Genomic DNA, 18,573 nt, shown 5'->3' with positions numbered 1-18,573 from the left:
AACATTGCATGAATATTGAAGGTAAGCACACAACCAGCCCTCAGTCCCCCTATCTTTCACTTTTGTCCAAGATAAATAGTCTGCCATTTTCAAAATCAACAAATGGACTTAATGTTTTAAGGATACACATGCGTGAACCTCTTTTCCATTGGTTATAGAGTAGACTAAATTTGTTGCTCCTACAGTTATGCAAAACGATTAATTACAAAGGCCTAAAATAATCAGAGCTACCTTACAAATTCCAAGGCAGAAACGATAGATTAATCAGAAATAAAAGCAATGGGTCAGCAATGGGCATGAAATAGTTTGCATAATGTCATATATCAACTTGCCATTTGTTGAAACTCTTCTCTTCCATTTACACCTATGTTTTGAGTTTGCTATATTCTGACATCTTTAGAATTGAATAAATATTTCCTCCATTTGATTTATTATCTTTCCCACTTATTTTATACATTTTATAACTGACAATACCCATAGTCAAGTATTCTTATCCAGATTAAATATCTTTTCAGAACTTCAAGGAGTTTTTAAATTGTCAAGTATCACATCGAAAATAACTGTTTTTCTTTCATCTCACTCTTTACTGACACACATCTGCATCACTGGGAAAAGTAATTACAAGCCTATTATTTGCGCATATGATTGAGAATAATTGTGAAATGCTGGGATCCGTCGTACGACCCACTAAGTTCCCTAGTCTCTGTTTAATGTGAAAGGAATCAGAAGTTTTACACATTCTAAACAATGAAACGAAAGTACTTTGTTAGGAATTATGAGCAAATAAGTCACAACTGCAAGTACTGTCCATTTCCCGAAAAGAGCTTAAGAGTTTGGACAGGTTTTCACAATAAGGTGATGATTTCCAAGCTTGTGCAATGTCCATTGTGGTTGCAGTTAAGTTAAATCAGGCACTCTTAGATCACTAGTTCCCTAGTTGATCAGAATGTCTTGTGCAGTGGGAATACCATCAAAGTCCTATGGTTCCAAAGTACTTGACATTTCCTCTAGATTATCCACAAACAATTTCCTAAGTCTTAAAATCCAGAGCCAATTTCACTTCTGCAATGTTATCAAATGCCCATTGTAAATCTAATTAAAGATATCTATTTACTTTCGGTCACATAGACAATTATGACAATTCTATTGTATTTCGTGGTGCAGTCTGCCATTGCTCATGCTATATTAGCATTTTTGTGCACTAGGTGTATTATTTCTGCAATTTACTGAATGGTGGAATGTTTTGGATGGTACATGAACTGGAATTCGTTACCATTGTAGTCCCTTGCTTTGTTTTTGAACATGGAGACTCATTAATACATGTTCCCAGCTGCAGTGGTAATAGAATCTCGGGGGAAAATGCAGGATTAAATGAAACCTGCAAATTCCTCTACTCATCAATAGCTTAATTTTAGTTATGCAAAGTTGGATTGTAGTATTAGGATATGGAAATCAAATTTCAAGGTCCAAAAATATGCTTCATGTATTGCATTCCAACATTACCTTTTCTGCTCCAATACAGGAGATTGGCTTCTATTGAGGATAACTGTATGAAATTTCCATTTCCTTTCTGCTGTTTAATGCCTGATAAAATAGGAGATATATTCTTTCTTTTGGAGCACAATGCGATCTAATGACTGGAGTTACAAAATATTCTTATTGACCCGAGGCTCATCACCAGAATAATCGAACTAAGGAGGTTTGTTCAACGAGTAAATCACGTGAACAGGCCATTTTTCTATAGGATTTAGAATTAAGTTCGAACATATACAGTATCCATACAATGTGGACACTAAAACAGTTCAATGGGAATAAATCTGAAAAAAGAAAGCTAAGTTGACCTAAGTTCACTATTTCCAAAGCTTGCATGAACTTATATCAATTTAGAATAACCGGACAGTCAGGAAAATGCTGATATAAACAGCTGACACCGCAACAACTGATAACTAGCCAAATTGTTTTCTGGACATGTGTGCAATTGCTACTCCATTGTCGAAGAACGTGTTCTGCAGCTGCATGACTTCGTGTCTGCAAATAGTTAATCATAGGTGGTTACACTCCATTATTCATTGTGTGAAAAGTCGACCGTTTCCATAAATTCAAAGGAACTCCAATAGGTTTTGAAAGTCCTGACAGGTAGCCAAGGCTACCAGAACACTATTTTAATCAGCTATACAATGTAAGACTGCAATCCTGTTGCAGAGAAAAGTATACAGATATTACAAGATATGATACCACCAGAGATTACTTTCAACAAGAACAGGAAATAATGCAGAAAACATGTGAATAATGCGTTAGGTTATTACTTCTATTTGAAGAATTTCAAGATACATAATAATTTCCCATATTGCCACACAGCCAAATCAAAGCCGCGAGGTTCTTATTCTCCATTAAGAAGGGTCCTCACCTTATTCTTTAACGTGTTGCTGCAATTTTCAGAATTAATCATTCTTGCGTTTTCTTTCCTGACAAACTCATTTTGGGCACAGTTTCTGTCTGTGTTTGATCTGCATATGTTGGGATTTATGACATGTCCCTTTGTTGACTGCAATGTTGAACATGACTCATAGCGGAACCTCTGAGAAAGTGGGTCACCCCCGAACACCTCGACGTAGTTCGAAGGGATCTGAAGGTTTCTGCTGGCTTTTTGGATTCTATTCAGAGAATGCCTTGTCTCAGCGCAACAACAGAGTCTCAGGGAACAGTGCTGACTACTTATAATGTTTCTGCTTCTATGAACCATGGCAGCGAGAATAACTAAGATCACGAGAAATATGATAGAAATTCCTCCTAATACGATGACCAAGGAAAGGCCCAGATCAGGAGTGAACGTAGGACCTCCAAACGAACCACTGACGCCGGAGAATGTTGCAGTATCGCCACCATGCACAGATAAAATGATGGTCACTGTGGCAGAAAGTGATGGGTTTCCATTATCTTTCGCAATTATCACCAACCTTTGTTCAGAGGCATCATTATTCGTGATACGACGTATTGTCCAAATCTCGCCAGTGTCTGGTGAAATTGTGAAAAGGTTATGAAGGGTAGCCTGAAAAATGGCATAAGAGACTCGTGCGTTTTGACCGGCATCAGCGTCCGTGGCCGATACCTTGGCAACCAAGTAGCCTGGTTCTGCAAACCTGGATATTGTCTCGACTGCTGCTGATCCAAATTGGGCTAATGGTTGCACAATGACCGGAATGTTGTCATTCTCATCAAGGACAATAATATTTACAGAAACATTACTTGCGAGTGGCGGCGTCCCACGGTCCATGACCTGAGCTTGGATCCGAAAGTTTTTCGATTTCTCGTAGTCGAAAGATCTCTGCGCGAATATGACACCAGTTTCCGAGTTAACAGAGAAGTAAGTGGATACCGAAGAGTTCATAACTTGAGTCTCTAGGATAGAGTATGTCAGTTGAGCGTTCAGTCCAATGTCTGGATCAAAGGCTGTAATGGAAAAAATAGAAGCGCCAATAACATTGTTCTCCTTGACATGTGCGGTATATAAAGACTGCGTGAACCGTGGGGCATTATCATTTATATCCGAAACGTCTACTCGAACGGTTTTTTCCGATGTAAGGAAGGGATTTCCCGCATCCGTGCATGTTATTGTAATATCGTAGCTGGAGACGTTTTCCCGGTCCAGTGCCTGATGAACAAGTATTCCATAAAAATTTTCCAAAGAAGAATCTAGTCTAAAGGGTAATTTATTTGAAATTTGACATTGTACCAGTCCGTTTCTCCCCGAATCTTTATCCGCTGCGCTGAAAAGAGCGACCACAGACCCAACTGGAGCAGCTTCTGAAATTGTGCGTGATAAAGATGTCAACGTCACGTCAGGAGGGTTATCATTCACATCAATAATATTCACCGATACTACACAATGCCCTGACATTGGATCTGATCCCCCGTCAATGGCTTGTATGATAAGCTCGAAGGTATTGCTTTCTTCATAGTCCAACCTCCCTTTCACGTGTATTTTACCAGTCTTGGCATCTACGCCAAACTTTTCCCGAGCAGTAGCTGAAGTGTGGCTACCAAGCGAGTACCTAATCTCTCCATTTAGACCGTCGTCCGAGTCGGTAGCATTTAGTATGATTACTTGCGTCCCTGTTGGCGCAGTTTCCAATAGACTGACTCGATAATCCTTCTGAAAGAAGACAGGAGCGTTGTCATTTGTATCCTTTACAATGATTATGATCTCAACTGTGCCCGATCTCACAGGAATCCCGCCGTCCTTGGCTATCAACGTTAAGCTGTGGCTGGATTCCGTTTCTCTATCCAAGGAACTCTTCAGAACCAACACTGGCATTTTTCCTTCGCCAGTCCGAACGTCGAGAACAAAATAGTCGTTCGGAAGGAGCTCGTATTTTTGTACGGAGTTGTTTCCAATGTCCAAATCGTGAGCCGACTCGAGGGGAAAACGCATTCCTGCTTTAGAACGCTCAGATATTTGTAGGTGGAATTGTCTCTTTGGGAAAGTGGGATCATTGTCATTTACATCGAGAATCTCCACTGTAACCTTGTAGAGCTTTAAGGGGTTTTCAAGCAAACCGCCCAAGGATAAAACACAGCTCAGGCTCCGGCCGCAAATCTCTTCTCTGTCAATTTTATCCTTCACGAATAAAATACCAGTGTCCAAATTGATCTCCACATATTGTTTCCTCGGACCGGATACAAGCCGAAAGCTGCGAGTGGAGAGCTGCTTTACATCTAAGCCTAAATCCTCTGCAATATTTCCAACAAAGGCGCCCAGCTGCAATTCTTCAGGAATCGAGTAACGAATCTGCCCAAGCACCAGATTCCACGAGGAAAATGCACAGTACAATAATTGGCATTTTAGCAGCGAATAAATGTTATATCTCATTTCCAGCTTCCTACATTCCCCTTTGTTTCAGAACGTGCTCGCACAATGAAATATCCTCATTACAGATTTATATTTTAAGGTTGGAACATCTACCAAGTGCAGATACCTGGATGTTTCCCGAATCTCTCGAATTATTTGAATTAAATCTTCTAACCTTGTCTAAAAGTACACCCGAGTTGCTCCAATTTTACACTGCGTCTGGTCGGACGTGATGGTGTCTGGGTAGTGAAGGGGGCAGTGCGGATCCCCAGTCGCATTTGAGCTTCTAATTGGTGGATACCAGCACATTGAAAGTTGACCAATGAATGCGTGTTCTGTTTCTTAAAGCTGCACTGTTCGAAATGGTTCAACGTGCTTCGATTTATTGTTGCACAATTTAAAATTGGATTAAGCGTTACGTCAGTGTTCTTCATTCTTTCTGCCTTTTGCACGGATTGAAGTTCTACAACCACAGTGCAAAAAAAAAAGCTTAAGACTTGGGTTTCCAAAGAACAAATAAAAAGAAGATCTTAAACATTCAACAGCATTCATTAGTTTTATTCAATTCCCATATATGTATGAATGTTCACTCATGGTGTTCATCGCCAACTAGCTGATATTTCACTAAACAAAGAATACATTATTTCCCTTTCTTTGACACAATAAAACAATATTCATTAATCAATTGAGAATTCTCTCATCCTCAATTCCCTTCTAAACATCCAGCCCACTCTTTTGTTCGAGCAAAGGCTAAATAATACAGATGCTGGACACTTGATATTAAAATAAGCCAGAGAATTCTCGAGAAACTCAGTCAGCCTCGCAACATCTATGGAGAGAGAAGCAGAATTAACGTCTTGAGCCCAAAGAGTTTACTCCAAGACTGGTGGATGCTGGAAGTTATTGTTTTCAAAGGTGTTGACAAAGGTGGTAGGGGGCATTAAATAGATGGGGTGAGTACCCACAGTTCTGTCAACAGTGTAGAAGAACGTCGTTTTTCCGCCCCTTCAGTTTTGAAGGTAAGCATTTGGACTCAAAACAATAACTGTTCTAATCCTGTTAGCATGCTGTTTGTTCTTCAATGAACTCTACTCTTTGTGTTACGTATCCATTGACCTGTAGAAAATAAAATTAAGTCTCGAAACTTGCGTGAAATCGATATTCATATGCTGAAACAACATAACACTTCCTCCAAAATCTTACACAAGGCACAATATGTGAACTGCATTTTCTTCCATTTAACTAATGGCTTTCAATATTTTAAATGCAAGCAAATACGACCGTTCCTGTCCACCTTTCTACAGTGAACTATGCATTCGTTGTTGTTAAAAAGTACTCATTGTAAATGACTATAATCATCACGGTCACCTTTGAAGTTCCAACGTAATGAAAATATTTTTTCTCAGTATCAAAGGCAATACTCAAAAAGCAATCATAAAATTACTTCCAAAGTGTCAGTAGAATTAATTGTTTGGACTCCCAATTTTTAACTTTTAAGTACATGTCGGTTTGCTACATTGCTACATCTTTCCTTTGCCTTAATATTTCAATGTTTAGCATGTGCCTCCCTCCAGTTTCTGACGTTTTCTCCCAAATGTTATACGTACAAACCTTTTAACTTATGCAAACCAAGTAAACCTAATGTCTCAAAACCCCTTCTTATTATTAATACATGTGATTCTGAAAATCATTGTTCTGCTCACAACCCGTCATTTTCTCATGTACATCTGCTTAAGTAAATTAATTATCTGACCATCGAGGTTCCTTGTGCTTTAGAATGGTTATGAATGGTAATAATCCAAGAAAGCATCCAGGAAGAAGATGCCATTCATTCTACGTATTCTACATGATGTAAAATAGTATGTTGTGAGGAACTCTTGCCGTGCAAATAGCCATGCAGGTACAGACCTTTGTACATGTGTGGGAAACCAGGTGTTAGTTGCAATGTACAATGTCGCAGTTCACATCAGATATTGTCAGGATGGTTCTGATTTCCAGTTCCGAAAATGTTCAAGTCCTTTTTCTTAATTCACTCGTGGGACTTGTGCACTACTGGCTATCCAGCATTTATTGCCCATCCTTGGATGTCTTGAGAAGGTGGTGATGAGCTAACTTCTTGATCTGTTGCAGTCCATGTATTGTGAGTAGAATCGCAATCTCCTTACGGAGAACTCCAGGATTTTAACCCAATGACAGTGAAGGCATGGTGATATATTCCAAGTCAGGATGCTGTGCAGCTTGGAGGGGAACTTGAAGGTGGTATTCTCATGTTTCTGCTGTTCTTGTCCTTCTAGATGGAAGTGGTTCTAGATTTGAAATGTGCTGTGTTAGAAGCCTTCGTGAATTTCTGCACTGTATCTTGTAGATAATATACACTGCTGCTGCTTGACATCGGTGGTAGAGGGAATAGATGCTTATTGATGTGATGTCATTCAAGTAGGCTGCTTCTTTTCTTGCATCTTGAGTGTTGTTGGAACTTCACACATCCAGATAAGTGGGCAGTATTCCATCACACTCCTGACTTGTGCGTTGTAGATGGTGGGCAGACTTTGGAGAGGCAGGAGGTGAGTAACTCACCAAAGTATTCTTCGACTTTGATCTGTTCCTACAGCCACTGTGTTTGCATGGCGAGTCCAATTGTGTCCATGGTCAATGGTAGCCCCCAGGACTTTGATAGGTTGTCTTTATTATGCCATGTTAAAATCACTAGTCATCTGGAGCCATGTTAATTCTCATTCACCGTTATCACCAGTCATCAAATCTATGATACTTAAAATCCTGAACCAGAATCACTTCTATCTTGAAATGGGCATCGAAAATATTCATTAATGTTATATATTGATTTGGTCCAGATTTGGGGGAACACTTTGATCTGTCCTGTTTTAGTTTATCGTGCTACCTATCATTGTTATTATGACTTACAGTTTTCTGTGCTTCGCAATCCTTAATTGTACCATCCAGTTAATGATTGAGAAATGTTTTCCCATTATAGCTACCTCTAGTTTGAAAATGACAACCAAGCAATTTTTGGCACTAGGTACTGTACATGAAAGAAAACGCTGAAACATATTAGCAGTTCAAAATTAATATTTCCTTCTGCTCATGTTGTTTTAATTTGCCAGCCTACAAACACTCCTTCTAACCTTCATGAAAGTATGTAAAATTGTTGTAGAGATTAAACATATGCCGATAAAAGTTCAAGCCTCGATCTTCAAAAGCTTTGAAGATCGCACCATAAAAGTGTTCTTTCTGCTCTAATACAGGGACTTTAACCTTGGCTCTACTATTTGGATGAAATTGGCTTCTCTATTTTTATTTTCACGGGCTAGATAACAGATGTACCAGATTCTTTGGAAGGAGTGACTGGGCTAGACAGAATTCTTTGGCAGAATCTTCCAAATAGGGACATTCCTTTTCGTGGTTCAAAGCGCCTGCACAGATTTTAATTCAATTTCAGTGCTAATAAATATATTACTAATAATACAGTATACAATGTAAATATAAACATTCTTACAAAATATTACACAGGCCTAAAGAAAACTTTCGTCCAGTGTAAGTGAAGTGTAGTGTTCTGCTGCTCTACTTATATAATTCGAAATACTATTCATAGATCGAAAAAAAAGTCATACTAATTTTGCAGTGACTTATCAAATATGCAAACCCTTGTGCTAATTACCCATCTTGTTTTGGTTTTGCAAAGTTGTTTCACGATTTCAACCTGTGCTGATAGGCTTCAAAACAAGAGAGAAGGCTGACATATTGTATGAGCATGTGACACTTCTTATTGTAAATCAGTATCTTCAACTATGCTCAGAAATACTACTTGGACGACATAAGACACAGGTCTTGTTGACATTGAAACAAATGCCAAATGATTGTTTTTCACATATTGAATTGTTTAAAAGGGAATTTTGTTTCATTTGTATGAAGTTTAATAGTATATGACAATCTAATAAATGTATAATGATCAGAGACTCAAAATTATGTGGACATTAGATAGTTAGCGTGGCGAAGGGGAGACTGTGATAACTAGGAACTCGGCAACTCATTTATGGTACTGCAATTCGACCGTGCAATGTTCTGTAGCGACGAATAGAAAATGTGGAAGAGCCAATAACATTGTTCTCCATTAAGCTTGCTTATATGATGATTGCCTGAACTGTGGCACATTGTCATTTATATCAGAAATCTACACCTGAATGATTTTCTCTGATGCAAGAGGAGGATGCCCGGCATCCATGCATGTTATGCTACATCATATTTGGACATATGTTCCCGATCTAGAGGATGCTGAGTAAGTATTGCACAATGGTAATCCAAAGGAGAATCCAGTTTAGAGGGTAGTGTGTTTGCCATTTGAATTTGTACCTGCCCATTTTTGCTCATTTCTATAACCTGTGGTTATATGGGTTTAATGTTTGCTCAGGTTGCCTTGGCAGATAGTTCCGTTTCAAAGTTTCGGGTGTACATGGCAAAGTCCAAATATTTACGTATATTCGAATTGGTGCAGAAGGTGCTGACAGACACCATGGGGTCGGAGAAAACATTTTAAACACGACTAATAAAACATAACGTATATACAATCAGAAAGGTTTAAGTGCTTACTACAAAACACTATTACAAACCGTTACTGATTTGAGGATCTAGAAATAGGGCAAACGACCGTGATTATATATTTATACGTAGGTAAATCCTACTCATTTCAAGGCAAATGATTTGCGCAAATCCATACTCACATCCAAATCAGATCTTTGAATATCTCAATTTCCCTAAGAAACGGCACTCACCTCAATGTTTACAGTGTTACTGTAATTTTCAGAATTAATCATTCTTGTGGGTTCCTCCCTGCTAGAGCCATTCTGAACGTAATTTCTTTCTGTAGGTCCCCTGCATGATTTGGATATTATGAATTCTCTCTCTGTTGAATTCAACGTTGAACATGAATCATAGTGGAATCTCTGAGAATTTGGGCCACCCTGAATATGTCAACGTATTTCAGTGGTATTTGAAGGTTTCTACTGGCTTTTTGAATTCCATTCAGAGAAAACCTGGATTCAAGGCAACAACAGGCTCCCATGAAACAGTGTAGGCTACGGAAAGCATTTGTGCTTTTCTGAACTTTCACAGCGACGATGAGTAAAATCACAAGAAAAATGGTAGAAGTTGCTCCCAATCCGATAACTAAGGAAAAGCTCAGGTCAGGATTAAACTGGGTGTCTTCAGGCAAAACACTGACGATCGAGAATGTTTTACTGTCACTACCTATGACAGCTAAGATGACGGTGACTGTGGTAGAAAGTGATATAACAATCAAACTTTGCTGGGTAGCATCTTTATTAACGAAATGACAGGCAGTCCATATTTCCCCAGTATCTGGATCTTGGATTTCGATGTAAAACAGCTCTCAGCTCGCAGTTTTCGGATTGTACCCAGGCCCAAGAAACAGCGGGTGGGCATCAATTTAGACGCTGTGGTATTATTTGTGAAGGAAACAATCGACATAGAAGAGATTTACGGCACCAGCTGTTGTGTGTTATTCTTGGAAGGTTTACTTGAAAACCCATTAAAGCTGTGTAAGTTGCCGTTGAAGCTCTTGATGCAAATGCCAATGCTCCCAGTTTCACAAATAGACAATTCCCCCTCGAAACCTCAGAGCTCTCTTCTCTGGGGAAGTGCGTGTCCAAGCACGATCGGACGTTGGAACCAACTCAGTCCAAGCCTACCAGCTCTTTCCGAACAGTTATTTGATTCTCAATGTACAAATGTGCAGCGGTAAAGAAAAATCGTCAGCATTGGTGCTGCAGAGTTCCATTGATAGAGAAACGGAATCAAACCACTGGTTAACGCTGATAGCGAAGGACGACGGGGTGCCTGTGAGCTCAGGCATGGTTTAAGTCACAATTATCGTAAAGTTGCATTCTCCAATTGACTGACTCTATAAACTGACTGGGGAAAGACGGGACGTTGTAGTTTACATCCTTTAAGCAGATACCGAAGTGTTCTGAAATTGACTCTCCAGAACGGAGTATTTGAGTCGAGAGTCCAGCCCAACGTCTGGATCATAGGCTGGAATAGATCCCCAACAAAGGTGCCAAGTTGCAGTTCCTCTGGGATTGTGTAACGAATCTGTTCAAACACTACATTCATCGAGAATGCACAGTATAATAATTGGTATTTTATCAACCAATAATATCTCATTTCCAGAGTCAAACATTCCCATTGTTTCAGAATGCTTCCGCAACATGAATTGTTCTCATTCCTGTTCTGTTTATATTTTGAAGAGCTGAAACTATTGTGAATGTATCAAATACCCGAATATTTCATAAATCGCTCAGATTGTTTCACTTAAGTCTCCAATTTTCTTCTGAAGTTATCTGATAATTGGTGAACAATTCCTACCAAACTGTTTGCTCTGAAATTTTATTCTGCGTCTGATCTGAAGTGATGATATTTGTGGAGTGAAGAGGCCGCCCGGATACCTTATCATATCTCAGCTTTCATTGGTGAAAGCCGGCCAATTGAAATTATACCAATCAAGGTATCACTTATTTCTTAAAGCTATAAGGTCTACAAACAATGCAGTGGCTTCAATTTTTTTGTTGCACAATTAAAATTAAATTTAAATTTTAGTCCGATTGTCTGTTTTATTTCTGTTGTCACAATTACAATGCTCTTCAATCAAATTAGAAAGAACAACCGAAGAGTCCTGGTAGTAGAACGTATTGAATATCAGATTGAGCATTGTTAGAATAATACAGTTCATTTTATTATCCGTATTTGTTTTTGATTTTTCATCCCTAACTCGTTGTTAATTCTTTGTCTTGGAAAAAAAAACCCTAACATTATTGTATTGAGATTTTCACAATTGCACATTGTCCTTCAAGAAGTCCAGATTATTTACTCATGTTTTATGAATAAACTTCATTTCCTGCATCACATACCATCCATGAGCCTGTTAGTAAAAGTAATCACAAATCACAGTACCCACACTGATATTATGCTTATCTCGCTCACATTCCGTCAGCCTAATCTTACACACAGAAGCAACTATGTATTTTGTTCTTTTCAATTTCATCTGCAGCATTCAATTTTATTTTCACGGAAAACAAATTCATGAAGTTTCTTTCTTGCTTTGACCCACACTTGGAGTTCCTTAACCTATCTAATGATCATGGCTTTAGTTCAAATTATAAGGCAGGAAATATATTTTTGACAATTTTCACAGATAGTACCTCAGAATTAGCTGAAAATAGATACGTATGCCTCAACGTTCTTGTTGGTGCTGGTATTCTGGGCACCAATCGTTGAACAGGGAGAAATTTGTTGAGCTTCTTGCTCCAGTTCTTTGTTTAATTGTGGACCACTAGTCATGCTTCACACGTTTTTGCAAAGCAATCAGGTAATAAATGGATTAGATCAAAGTTCTGGAGCACTGCCAGATCTAATCATGAATGACAGTAGACAATTGACCAATTAACTGGAAGATGGGTTTAACAAATATGCACGTTCTCAGTAATGGGTGAACCCGTCAATTCAGTGTAAAACACAAGCCTGAAACATTTGCACTTATCACCAACCGGAAATTTTGTGTAGATGGCAAAACTCGCGCCTCTCCCTGAAATCCACAACAGCATGACACTCATCAAGCAATTTCTTTCACTCCACCTCACATCAAGAAATGGATGAAGGCACGAGTGTCTGCTAAGTAAGGCTTTGGGCTCTGTCAACATCCCACCACTAGGAGCGAATAATTGTGCTGCAGAGCTAGCTATGTCACTAGCCAAGCTGTTGCAACACAGCTGAAAAACTGGCATCCAATCACCAACGTGAAAAATTGCCAAGATTTGTCTGTCCACATCAAGAAAGACACCTCAAAGCCAACCAATTATTTAATATCTGTTTACTTTCCATCATTGTCAAGATGCTCAAAGGGGTCTTCAACAGTGCTACCATGCAGAAATTGCAAAGAAACAAAGTGCTAACAGAGTTTGGGTTCTGCAGATGCCTTTAAACTCTTGATCCCATTATATCCTTACTCCAAATATGGACAAAAGTCGTCATTCTCCAAAATTAGTTGCGAGTGATTGCCCTTGACACTGAGGCAGCATTTGACCGAATATTAGAGTCAGCAGAAAGTAAGGCGATAACATATCACTGCTTGAAATAATACGCAGCATAAATTAAGGTGCTCAAGGCTGTTGCAGGTGGACTCACCACATAAACACAGTGGCTGCAAGAACAGGTCAGAGGCTAGAAATACTGCGGCGATTAAATAAACCCCAGTCTCCACAAAACCTGTCCACTATCTACAAGGCACAAATCAGAAGTGAAATGGGATTTTACTCACTTGCCTAGATGAATGCAGATCCACAAAAATGAAGAATCTTGACATCATCCAGGAAAACAAAAAACAGTCCATTTGATTGGCACTACATCCATTATCACCCACTCCCTCTACCACCAACGCTCAGTAGCAGCAGTGTGCTATATACAGCATTCATTGCTGAGATTTACCAAAGATCCTCACCCAGCACATCCCAAACTCACTATCACTTCCATCTAGAAGGACAAGAGTGGCAGATACATGGGAACACCTCCACGTTAAAGTTCCCCTCTAAGCCACTCACCATCCTGACTTGGAAATATATCACAGCAGATGGACTGCAGTGGTTCAAGAAGGCTGCTCATCACCATCTTCTCAATGTCAACTAGGGACAGGCATTGAATGCTATTCAGCCAGTGAAGCACACGACCAACAAATCAGTAACAAAATTAGTTTAAAAAATCATCTCAGTTCCAGGATATCACTACAGGAGTTCCTGATGAGAGTATAATAGACCCAACTGTCTTCACCTACTTCATCAATGAGATTTCTTTCAACATGTAGATATGCAGGGATATTAGACGAAAATAACACAATGTTCAGCACCATGCGAAATTACTGAGGCACTGAAGCAGACTGAGTCGAATTAATGGAAGACCACGACAACAATTACCTTTGGGTCGAAAAATTGGAAGTAACATTAATGCCACACAAGTACTAACAAATGACAATCTACAACAAGATAAAATCTTATCATCGCCCGTTAGCATTCAGTGGCATTGATATTACTGAATCCACAACTTTCAGAGTCCTTGGGGGTTAACATTAATGAGGGACTGAAATGGTCCAGTCATATAAGTATTGTGAAGACAAAGAAAAAGTCTAGAATTTTTAAGGCAAGGAATCTCTCTCCTGTCATCCCAGTGCCTGTCCATCATCTGAAAGGCACAAGTCAGGATTGAAATTTCCATTTTACACTTGCTTGGATGAATCTACCTGCAATAAAACTAAAGAAGCTCGACACTGACCAGAAGAAAACAATTCGTTGAATTGACACCCCATGCACCAGCTTCAATATTCCCATTCATCACCACCAATACATAATGGCAGCAGCATGTGCTGTATATGAGAAACACTGCTGTACGTACCAAGACACATTTGATTGCATATACATAAACTGTGAACTTTATCAGATGCAACAGATGCACCTGCAAATGACAGTACATTCCTTCTGGAGTCAAAATCCCAACTTCACGACCATGCATCCTTATGTGTGTCATGATCACCGTGCTAAATTGCATAGCTTTCAAACAAATCTCGGAATCCAAGACTAGGAATCCACGAGGAGTTTTCAATTTGATTTGATTTGATTAATTTTATTGTCACGTGTACGAAAATGCAATGAAAAGCTTTGTTTACCTATAGTACAGGCATGTCACAGCAAACAAAGGATATACAGGTCAAAAAGACTTAGAGGCATGCAGATGACATTGCAGGTTCCATTATTTGAGGCTAGAATCCATTCAAAAGTCAGATAACGGCCGGATAGATGCTGTTCCTGATCCTGCTTGCGCGTGTGTTTAGCTTTCTGTATCTTCTGCCTGACAGAAAATGTTGTAGGAGGGCATTACCAGGATGTGATGGATCTTTGATGATATTGTCTGGCTTTTTGTAGCAGCAAGCCATGCAAACACAATCTATGGAAGGTTGGCTTCCATGACGGCCTGGGCTGTGCACAACACCTGTGGAAGTGCCATCAGTGGCAGTGGTATCATTCTCTAAATCAGTCTGCAATCTCATGGTCCAACATATCCGTTCTACCATCACAATCCAGCCAGAGGATAATTGATCTACAGGAGCGCATACCTATATAATAGGGTTTGACCTGGTGATCATTTGAAAAGGGATACCGGCATGTCAAATGGTATAAGCAATGATGATAGAGCTAAATAATTTGACAACACTGAACGAGGTCAAAGATCTGCATTCCTGCCACAGCAAATCATGAATAGTGGTGGACAATCAAAACATTGTTTGGAGGAGGTGGTTACATGAATATCTCCCTTCTCAAATAAAGTCAGAGTCAAATATTGCTGAAACATTCACAACAATCTTCATTGAAAAGTGCTGACTGGATGATGCAACTTTAGAGGTCCCAAGAATCACAAATGCCATTTCTCAGCCAATTCAATTCACTTGTCATGATATCTAGCAAGGACTGGAGGCATTCGATACTGCAAAAGCCTTGATTATTTCCCAGAAATACTGAAGGCATGTGCATGTGAAGGTGGGGCTAATGGGAATATGGGAATACTCTCCACCGGTTGGAATCATACCTTGCACAAAGGAAGACGGTTGTGATGTCTGGGGGGTGTCAGTTATTTCAGCTCCAGGAGATCTCTGCAGGAGTTCTTCAGGGTAGCCGCCTAGTATAGACCATCCTCAGCTGCTTCATTTATAGTGTTCCCTCCATCATAATGTCAGATTTGGGGATGTTCACTGATGATTGCACAATTTTCAGCACCATTTCTGTCTCCTCAGATGCTGAAGTAATTCAAGCACAAATGTAACAAAGCCTGGACAATATAAGGCTTCAACTGAGAAGTGGCAAGTGACGTTCGCCTGATATGAATGCCAGGCAATGATCATCTCCAACAAGAGCGTATCTAACCATTGCACATTAACATTCAATGGCTTCGCCACCATCAAATTCTCCCTGTAACCACTCCCTAGGAGTTACTATTGAAAAATATCCGAATTGGAACAGCTGTATAAATGCAGTGGCTACAAGAGCATGTCAGAGGCTATGTATCTTGTACCATGTAGCTCATCCCCTGATCCCCCAAAGGCTGTCCACCAACTACAAGGGGCAAGTCAGGAGTGTGATTGAAAGTATGCCATTTTGCCTGGATAACTGCAACTCCAACAACAGACAAGAAACGAGAAAATATCCAAGAAAATGCAGTCTCATAGACTGACACCACATCCACAAGTATGCATTCTGTCCAACATTGATGCTTGGTTCCAACACTGAGTACCATCTGCAAGATGGACTCCAGATTTTCATTAAGCTTCCTTATATGGCATGTTCCAAAACTGGCCACGTCCATCCAGAAAGGTAAGGATAGCCGAAAGACAGAACTATGATGCCTCCAATTTGAAATAGCGGGAGGGGCAGGGGTTTGAACATGGGCTTGGCACCCCAGAAGTAATGCTCTAACATCGTACCACAGGAGTCCTTTATCAGCTTGTTTACACAGACAGATAGTTGCCCATTAGAACTGCACAACTGAGACTGTTGCAACCAAAAAATAACGAACTGGTTTACACCGGCAGTGTATAAGTGCCATTATCAACCAAAGTGCCCTGTACTTGCACAGATTTGTGTATGCACAACGGTCCCTAAAGGCCAATTTGATTTAAATGTTTCATGAATGGAAACGTCAACAGTTCTCAAACATTCAATAAACTCCAGTGAGTTTATAAAGATACAAAAGGCAATAAATCACACATATTACTGAAAGATTACTGTTGTACAGTTTAAGATAAGAGTACCAGCCGCTGGCGTGGAGATTAATTACATATTGATATTAATATTAATTTCCAGATAAATTAATTTCACGTACACACATTTTCCAGATGTGTTTGCACATCCAAGCAAAGGTGTGAACACCTTATTATCCATTTAAAATTTCCTCAACTTAGTGGTTACAGTGTTGTTGAAATTAATTAATTTCAAAACTAAGCATTCTCTTGGGTTTCTTCTTGATACATTAAATCTGAACAAACTTCCTATCTGTGGGTGCTATGCACGTGTTGGCAGTTATAAGATCTCTCTTTGGCGACTGCAATGTTGAATATGAATCAGAGCAAAAACTTTGAGAAAATGGGTCACCATCGAATACCTAACTGGCTTTCTGAGTTCCAGTCAGAAAGCGTCGGGGTTCAAGGCAACAGCAGCATCCCATGGAATAGTATTGATCATTCAAACCATTTGTGTTTTTATGAACGTTCATGACGAGGATACTTAAAATTACAAGAAAAATGATAGAAGTTACTCCAATGCGATAACCAAGTGAAAGGCTCGGATCAAGAGTAAACTTAAGAGTCTGCAGACGAACCATTGATGGTGGAGAATGTTTCAAAGTCAATGTCTGCTACCAGTAAGAATATGGTATCCGTGGCAGAAAATGACAGCTAACCGCTGTATTTTACTTTTGCCTAGAGGCATCTTAAGGCAGCATGGTGGCTCAGTGGATAGCGCTGCTGCCTGACAGCGCCAGAGACCTGGGTTTGATTTCAGCCTTGGGCAACTGTGCGTGTGGAGTTTGCACATTCTCCCTGTGTCTGTGTCGGTTTCCTCCCAGTCCAAAGATGTGCAGGTTAGGTGGATTGATGATGCTAAATTGCCCATAGTGTCTAGGGTGGGAAATGCAGGGGAAGAACAGGGAGTGGGTCTGGGTGGACTCGATGTGCTGTATGGTCTGCTTCCACAATGTAGGGATTCTATGATTTATTAACTGTACGATTGATCGCCCAAAATTCTCCAGTATCTGGTGAAATAGTAAAAGGCTATGCTATCTGGCCTGTAAAATCGGATTAGAGAGCCCAGTTTTCTGACTGGTGGCAGAAACGTTGGTTTGGAATCCTGGATATTATCCTTATTACTATTGACTCATACTAGGCTAAATGTTGCAGGATGATTGGAACATTGCCATTTTGATCGAGGATAACGACATCCACTGATACATTACTTGCAGTAGTCGCGTCCCAGAACCCATGACCTGAGCTTGGAACTGGAAGTCGATTATTTTTTAACATTTCTGGTTGTCAAATGATCTCGTCGTGAACATGACACCAGCATCAGTGTTGATAGAGATATGAATGGATACTGGGCGTTCTGAAACTGAGCTTGTTGAATAGAATATTTCAGTCGCACATTTGTTCCAAAATCTGGATTATAGGCTGTAATGGAAAACATAGTAGCACCAATAAGATCATTTTCCATGATGCCTACTGTATATAAAGACTGCGTGAAACATGGCGCATTGTCATTTATATCAGAAACGTCTATTTTTGGCACAAAGTGGATTTCCTATATCCATGCATATTATAGTGACGTCACAAATGGAGGCGCCTTCTCTATCCAATGGATGATCAACAAGTATCCCACAATAATTCTCCAAAGAAGAGTCTAGTTTAAAGAGAAGCTTATTTGAAATTTGACATTGTAGCTGTCCAATTCTCACCGAATCTTTATCTTCAACAATGAACAGACCGACTACAGACGCAAATGGAGTATCTCCTGAAATTATCCGAGACAAACTCCTCAACATTACTTCACGTGAGTCATCATTCATGTCATTATTCACAAGGACAACGCAGTACCCAGATATTGGCT

At 39.7% G+C, this 18,573-nt stretch overlaps 1 protein-coding gene across 1 annotated transcript; it reads right to left on the bottom strand.

Annotated features, from left to right (window-relative positions):
• Nucleotides 1–2,380: 2,380 nt before the first annotated feature.
• Nucleotides 2,381–4,870, bottom strand: LOC125484516 (protocadherin-10-like). Its single transcript, XM_048603505.1, has one exon. It carries the CDS (start codon nucleotides 4,868–4,870, stop codon nucleotides 2,381–2,383), a length of 2,490 nt encoding a protein of 829 aa, XP_048459462.1.
• Between the last annotated feature and the right edge of the window lie 13,703 nt (nucleotides 4,871–18,573).

The sequence above is a fragment of the Rhincodon typus genome, chromosome 12 (genome assembly GCF_021869965.1).
Source record: "Rhincodon typus isolate 14 chromosome 12, sRhiTyp1.1, whole genome shotgun sequence".
Classification (NCBI taxonomy): domain Eukaryota; kingdom Metazoa; phylum Chordata; class Chondrichthyes; order Orectolobiformes; family Rhincodontidae; genus Rhincodon; species Rhincodon typus.
The sequence above is the reverse complement of the archived record's forward strand: the minus strand, read 5'-3'. Positions and strand labels throughout refer to the sequence as shown.

Bases quoted from the DNA above. Each gene is read 5' to 3' on its own strand.
- LOC125484516 (XM_048603505.1), bottom strand. From the start codon at position 4,870: ATGAGATATAACATTTATTCGCTGCTAAAATGCCAATTATTGTACTGT.